Genomic DNA, 7,662 nt, shown 5'->3' with positions numbered 1-7,662 from the left:
AGCAGGAAGGCCTTGGGAGAAGCTGAAATGGGAGAGGATAAAGCTCTTCGGAATGGAGTAACTTGGGAGGACGCCGGGTCAGGAGGAGGAAAGACGGAGGATCTGGCTTGGGTGTCGTGTTGTTGTTGTTTTTTGGCGTGGGGTGGAGTTACAAAGAGCTGAGCTCTAAATTGTTTGTAGCGTGATCGGGGGAGGTCTCGGCGCTGTACGGGAAAATATGTAAACTGGTTTGTGCCCTTCTGCAGGAAGGAGAAGGAGCGTGTTAAAAATACGGCAGGAGACGAAGAGATGGAGGAGCTGCGGGTTGGCAAGGGAGAATTAGGCTGTGGGTGTCATCTCAAAGGGATACACAGGCTTGGAGCTCACTGAGCAGGCTTTGAAGATGGATTGTTGCGTAGTCTTGACAGCATGAAATGTAAAGAAATAAGGCATTATCTGCCTGAAGAAATGTCTTTGGGGCAGAGTTGGCTCAGGAACGGGCAGAATGCCAGTTCAAATGTCTAAAAGGTAATTTACCAGGAGTGCTGTAGTTGTAGCAAACAACAGCGAGTGGAAAACAAATGTTATTATTGACATCAGTGACATAATTTTTTTACTATAATAGGAGGCTGATTTTTCAGCAGCAGGTACTGAAGTAACAGAAGAGGAGAGTGGTTCAGTACTCTGCTTTCAGTGAGTTTCCAAAATTTTAAGAGTTGCTTACAGGAGAGAACTTTAGCTTTTAGTTGATTTTATGTTTATTGAGTCTAAATTAAATGAAAGATTAAATTAAAAGTTGGAAAGTCAAAGGTGGCTCTTAAATTCTGGAGCAGCAAAACTGTAGTTTGGATTAACACAGACAGAAAGACATTTATGGATCTTGCTGGTGGTGAAGTGATGGTAGGATGTCATGCCTATGAAAGCAGAGAACTGGATGTCGTGATCTAGAAGCCCCTTCAAATCCAATGCTTCTAACTAAGACTGTTTCAATTGTGAGTTTCTGAAATTTAAAATATTAGAGCTTGTAAAAGCTGGCATAAAATCAGAAGAGAAATGAGTAAAGTTAATAAATGGACTCTCTTTATCTGGATTTTTTTCTTCAAAAGCAAACAACCAAATAAAAAACCCCAAAGAATGTTTATATATGTTTTTAGGAAGTACATAATACTTTGGATTTTTTTTTGTTTGTTTTGTTTTTATAATTACTTTTTTCCTGGGTTTTAAAAAAATGGGGTTTTTTTCTCCTGCTTTTTGAAAGACTTTCTAACTACACAGGTATAGCTGATCATAGAATGTCTTGAGTTGGAAAGCACCTCTAAAGGTCATCTAGTCCAACCCCTGTACAATAAGCAGGGACACCTCACACTAGAGCAGATTGCTCAGAGCCCCATCAAGCCTGACCTTGAATGTCTCCAGTGATGGGGCCCCCACCACCTCTCTAGGCAACCTGTTCCAGTGATCCACCCTCATATTTCTCCTAATGTCCAACCTAAATATACCCTTTTCTAGCTTAAAAACATTACCCTGTGTCCTGTCGTTACATGCCCTAGTGAACAGGTCTTCCCCAGCCTTCTTACAGGCCCCATTCAGGTATTGGGAGGTCGCTCTAAGGTCCCTCCAGAGTCTTCTTGTCCTCAGGCTGAACAACCCCAACTCCCTCAGCCTGTCCTCATAAGAGAGGTGCTCCAGCCCTCTAATCATTTTTGTTGCCCTTCTCTGGACACTCTCCAACAGCTCCACATCCTTCTTGTGCTGGGGGCACCAGAGCTGGATGCAGTACTCCAGGTGAGGTCTCACCAGGGCAGAGTAGAGGGGCAGAATCACCTCTCTTCTTCTGCTGGCCACACTTCTTTTGATACAGCCCAGGATGTGGTCAGCCCTTTAGGCTGCAATTGCACATTGGTGGCTCATGTCCAGCTTTTGGTCCACTAGTACCCCCAGGTCTTTTTCCACAGTGCTGCTCTCACGTGTGACCTCCCCCAGTCTGTATTCATTTCTTGGGTTACCTCGGCCCAGGTGCAGGACCCTGCACTTGGTCTTTTTGAACCTCAAGGGGTTCACCCGGACCCACTTTTCCAGCTTTTCCAGGTCCCCCTGGATGGTATCCTGTCCCTCTATAGCATATTGACCACACCACCCAGCTTGGTGTCACTGGCAAACTTGCTGAGGGTGCTCTCAGTGCCATTGTCAATATCATTAATGAAGATATTAAACAACACTTGTCCCAGTACAGACTCCTGATTGCTTTGTGTTTTTCATTCTCCAGTGTGTATAAAGAGTATAATTACAATGGTACTAAGGGAAAATATGGCTCATATAGCATAAGTGGATTAGAACTGATTTAACTATTGATCTCTGATGTGAATATTCAGACAAAATGCAGCAGCAGGTAAAATGGTTTGTCCTAAGTGCACCTCAAAGTGCACTTCTATTCTGCTTCTATCGCATGTGCATTTGGATGAGGTGTTTCATGTGGATATAGGCATTTCATAATTAGATGTATGACACTCAGAATAACCCATAGTGTGCACAAAAACATACCTAAGGATATCACATCCATGTATTTACTCTGAGGAATAAATATACAAACCAATAGATAAATGTTATTTATTTCTGAGACCTATCTATGGTGAGTAGCTATAAATAGAAAATACCAGTGCTGCAGTGTGTCAAGTCATGACACTAGTGTTACTAGCATGATGTTGACTTGCTCAGTAGAAAGCTTGTTGCTTAGTTGGGTTTTTTTAGGGGGGGCTGGAGGGAGGTTTGTTTGTTTATTTTAAAGGCTTGTGAAAGATCCTGTAGGAAGTTTCTTATCACCTGAAATACTCTTTTCATTTTCTTACTGCAGGTTCTCTCTGGCTGCGGTGTCTATGACGGCACAGAAATACATGAGGCCTCAGCGTAAGTTGCTTTATGGAACTGTAGGCTCCAAAAAAAAAGTATACTTTACAGCAGTCTGTTGGATTTGTTTTTGCTCTCTCTGACCATCGAAGTTGCCTGGAAAGATGTGTAAAGAAGCTTCAAAGTTTTTTCACAGCATGATTGGGAGCGCAGGCTTAGGCTCAGTACTCAGTGAGTGCCCAAAGATGCAGCACAATGCATGTGATGCCAGGGCAGTGAGTTTGTGAGATACTGTCTTTCCTTCAGAAACAAATTCAGGCTTTCAGAATTGATCTCAAGAGAATTATATAGCACCTTTGTTTCATTATCACTTTTGAGTTTCTGTTCCCCAGGCTAAATCTAGCACTAGAATTGCTAACTGCTCAAGCTGAATTACTAACTCTTAGTATTCATTGCTAAGCGGTGTTTCACCTAGACCAGAATTAAATATATATACATTGTTGTGTTAATCGTAGGACTCTTCCATAATCCCTGGGGACTTGCAACAAGAAAGGAAGTTGTTATTGTTCCTGATTGCCTGCATAAGAGCACTGAACAAAGAAACTTCTCTAGATTACCTGGCCCTGCCTCCAAACTGACTTTCTGTTCTGCTTTGTACTTTGGTGTTGCATACAGGGATTTTGCTGCCACATGCTCTGTATTCTTTGGTAGAATGTGTCTTTTTCCTCTTTCAAAATGAAGTCATGGGATATTTGTAGCAAGACTTAAGGACATATAAAGCCTCTCTTCTAAGGTTTTTCAGCACATTTTTATCTTTGTTTTTGTAGTGTTCTGGTACACCTTAGTCGTGGGGGAGCTGAGGTTCAGATGTATGCTCCAGATGTTCCTCAGATGCATGTCATTGACCACAGTAAAGGGCAACCAGCTGAAGCTGAGTCAAGGTAAAGTCTGTGTTTAAAATGTTTGACTTGTGACATGACTGCTGAGCCTTAGTCCCGTAGGCATTCTTCAGACATAGCAGCCTGTAACTGCACTTGTAGCATTTTGCTGACTGCCTTTAATTGCTTTATGCTAGCTGGTAGTTTTGATAGGAGAGAAAATACTAAACAAGTTTTCTCAGCTTGACAATATACAGTCTCTTATGCTTGTGTTTCAAGTAGTAGTATTTCAGATGCATCAATAGCTTCAGTTACTGAGTACCACTGTTCTTTTTGCTTCCTCCCTTCCTTCTCCTTTTGCTAAAACTTCATTTATGTTTTTGTCTGTGCAAATGCTTAATTAATCTTATTGTTTTATTTCTGATTCTTCAAGGAATGTTTTAGTGGAATCTGCAAGGATTGCTCGTGGCAAAATTACAAGCTTGGCTAAGCTTACTACAGCAGACCATGATGCTGTGATATTCCCTGGTGGATTTGGAGCTGCAAAAAACTTGTGAGTGCCAACTGAGCATTAGACTCCTCAACTAAATATTCATGATCAACTACTAATAATCAATTGTAATTCACACAATACTATAAAGAAGCAATAAATGGCCTATTTACTACATATCTAACTGCTACTTAATAAGGGAAAATCCTTTCAAAGTGTTGGAGTTAAGTTGTGTGGAAAATGATGGTTTCTAGTCATAATTCTTATTGGCATTGTCACACTTGGAATTTTCTGAACAGTATTGGTGAGAATTCTGGAGTTGGATAATGCAGAATAAGCCCACTCCTCTGTGGCCTTTTTAGGCTTGACTGAAAGAAGTGAAGGTAAAATGTCAATTGTTTAGGGTGTTCTTAGTGCTATTATTCTGTTTCTTCCTGTCTGCTGCCTACCAAAAAAAGTCCCTTCCTACATTAATAATGATAAAACAACAGCTAGCTTGAAAAAAAGTGTGTTAGCCACATGTAATATTGGTTATCTTGTTATTAACCTGCCATTTTGTTGCCTTTGACAAACCCTAATCCTATTTTCCTTCTCACATTTTTCTTCTTTGAAATGTTCCACTTCTTAGTGATCCTAGAAAGCTGTTTTGATAATCCTTTTTTCTAGATGTTTATATTAGGTAAGGAACTTTTTGACATAAACACTTTGACATATTTGACTGAAGTATTGGTAGTCAACTACGGGTGTTTTCAGCCACCTTTTAGAAGCTGTTAGGTTATGACCCTTGAAAGCCAGTGTCAGTGCAGATGGGTATCTCTATTTGTAGGATTATACTGAGGTATGTATAAAGTTTCATATTGTGGCAGGTCTACCTTTGCTGTTGATGGGAAAGACTGCAAGGTGAATGGAGAAGTTGAACGTGTCTTGAAAGATTTCCACAAAGCAGGCAAACCTATTGGGTATGTATGTTAGTTGGAGGGGCCTTCCTTTGATAGTGTGAGCATGGATAAAAAGTATGTTTTGTGGATTAGAAAAAGCATCTCTTTTGTGTCATGGAATCACAGAATGGTTTGGGTTTGAACGGACCAAGAAGATCATCCAGTTCCAAACCCCTTGCATGGGCAGGGACACCTCCCACTAGACCAGGTTGCTCAGAGCTCCATCCAACCTGGCCTTGAACACTGCCAGAGAGGGGGCAGCCACAACCTCCCTGCACAACCTGTTCCACTGTCTCACCACCATCACAGTAGAGTTTCTTCCTAATGTCTAACCTAAATCTCCCCTCTTCTGTTATAAAACCATTACCCCTGGTCCTGTCACTCCATGCCCTTGTAAAAAGTCCCTCCCCAGCTTTTCTGTAGCCCCTTCAGGTATTGGAAGGCTGCTATAAGGTCTCCTTGGAGCCTTCTTTTCTCCAGGCTGAACAGCCCCAACTCTCTCAGTCTGTTTTTGTAAGAGAGGTGCTCCAGCTCTCTGATGATCTTTCTGGCCTTCCTCTGGACTTACTCCAAAAGCTATATGTCCTTCCTGTGTTAAGGGCTCCAGAACTGGACACAGTGAGACCACGTGGGGTTTCACGAGTGTGGTGCAGAGCGGCAGAATCACCTCCCTGGCCCTGTTGGCCACGCTTCTTTTGATGCAGCCCAGGATGTGATTGGATTTCTGGGCTGCAAGTGCTGGTTGTAGTTTATTTTTAAAAATGTGTTTTTCAAGATGGTTGTGTGCATAGATTTTTGTCAGGGAAGAGGCTAAGAAAATGCTGAGTGGAAGTTGCCTTGTGATGTGTTTCAGATTTGTAAGACCATGTCCATTTGGATCTTTTTGATTATGACCAAGTTTTGAAAGAGTGCTGTTGTAGAATCACTCTTGTAATTACTTCTGTTGCAGTCTTTGCTGCATTTCACCAGTGTTGGCAGCAAAGGTTCTCTCTGGTGCTGAAGTAACTGTGGGCCATGAAGAAGAGGAAGGTGGCAAGTGGCCTTATGCTGGGACTGCAGGAGCCATTAAAGAGCTGGGAGGAAAGCACTGTGTGAAAGAAGTAACTATATCCTTTCCTGTTAATTTTCATGTTGAGAAATGGTTCAGTGAAGTGTCATTACAGTAATGAATACATTCAGGACCTACACTTTTCCACTTACAGTTTAGTGAAATACACCGTGTATAGCAGATAGCAGGTAATGCAGTGCACAATTAGAAAACATCATCTTCTCTACACAGCTGTGTAGTTAGAAGTCATTCTCAGTCATAGAACTCCCTTGGACACCCAGTATTGCAGTAAATGCTGAGTGAATTTGCACACAAAACTGGCATGAGTTACTTTTGGTCAGTTCTCTTTGCGGTGTTTTTTTTTACTTTCCCTGAAGGCTAATGCTGTAATCAAACTGCACTCAGAGACATTGTATTACATTCAGTAAGTTGCGTAGATTTTCTTTTGTTCCTGAGTGCCAGCATTCCCACAGGTAGTTCTTGCAGTGTTGTATTTCTGTCAATAATGGCATCTAGTATTTTGGATTATAGGCTGCAGCTGTCTGGACAGCACGCTATGTTTGGAATTGCTTTTGATACAGGATAGTGGAGTTTTGAAGTTTTGTCTATCATGGTTTATTTTGCAGGCAGCATGTGCAGGTGAGACATAGGCTGTGTTTTCCTTAACTCCCTTCTACGAAGCTCACGTGGATACAAAAAACAAGGTGGTAACTACCCCAGCATTTATGTGTGAAACAGAATTACATAATATCTTTGATGGCATTGGGGCCATGGTAAAGAACGTGCTAAAATTAACTGGCAAATAAAAAAAAATAATCAGAAATGTTTAAATTTAGGGTGTAGCATCCAATAAAATATGGACCAATGGAAACATTTTCACCTGCTTGTCCTGTTCACACTCGAGTGGATACTGACGCAAAGCTGATTGATTCCTGACTGCTGGGTTTCCCATGCCCTTTGTGAGAGACGGACCTGCAGTAAGGGCTTGTGGAGTAGGAGCAGACTGGCCTGGGAACACAGCATTTTCCTGAGCTTTTTCAGCTGGAGGGAGCTGTGCAGATGTGTTCTGGAACCAGTCCTGTTGATGTACCAGTGTCAAATCATTTTTGTGGGGGCGAAAAGTGGTGAAAGGCCCTTTCAGAAGGTGTAGCAGATGCAGTGGCAGGATATCCAGGGAATAAGGAATGGGAGCAGAGAGGAATTAGTGTGTGGTTCAAGGTTTATGTGCTCAGGCCTGTATCTGTGAACTAAAAGCCAGGTTCAGCTGTCAAGGGAATATATATCTTTCACATCTTAATTTTAGCATCTTAATTTGGTATTAATTAAATATTAATATTTTCATTTTCCATTTCAAATATTCTTGTTTTCACAAAGGAGGTACTCTGGTTTTCAATCAGCAGCTGGGTACATCTTAGCCGTCACAACACTAGCACTTTGAAAAATTGATCCATTGGCCCATTATAGCTAAAACGGTCTCGAAATGAA

The 7,662-nt window shown here is 41.6% G+C and overlaps 1 protein-coding gene across 1 annotated transcript; it reads left to right on the top strand.

Moving 5' to 3' along the window:
* The first annotated feature begins 2,356 nt into the window (after positions 1-2,356).
* On the top strand, positions 2,357-7,144 carry LOC104389161 (chromosome unknown open reading frame, human C21orf33). Its single transcript, XM_009998119.1, has 7 exons — positions 2,357-2,368; positions 2,831-2,883; positions 3,651-3,764; positions 4,135-4,254; positions 5,058-5,150; positions 6,079-6,235; positions 6,855-7,144. Exons 1-7 carry the CDS (start codon positions 2,357-2,359, stop codon positions 6,981-6,983), a joined length of 678 nt encoding a protein of 225 aa, XP_009996421.1. The 3' UTR covers positions 6,984-7,144.
* Positions 7,145-7,662: the final 518 nt, after the last annotated feature.

The sequence above is a fragment of the Chaetura pelagica genome, unplaced genomic scaffold (assembly GCF_000747805.2).
Source record: "Chaetura pelagica isolate M959 unplaced genomic scaffold, ChaPel_1.0 scaffold360, whole genome shotgun sequence".
In the NCBI taxonomy this organism is placed as follows: Eukaryota; Metazoa; Chordata; class Aves; order Apodiformes; family Apodidae; genus Chaetura; species Chaetura pelagica.
Note: the sequence above shows the minus strand (reverse complement) of the source record. Positions and strands in the feature narration are given on the sequence as shown.

Excerpts from the sequence above, each read along its gene's own strand:
- LOC104389161 (XM_009998119.1), top strand. Across the intron at positions 2,884-3,650 it reads GAAATACATGAGGCCTCAGC|TGTTCTGGTACACCTTAGTC; the intron begins GTAAGTTGCTTT and ends TTGTTTTTGTAG. Across the intron at positions 4,255-5,057 it reads TTTGGAGCTGCAAAAAACTT|GTCTACCTTTGCTGTTGATG; the intron begins GTGAGTGCCAAC and ends ATATTGTGGCAG.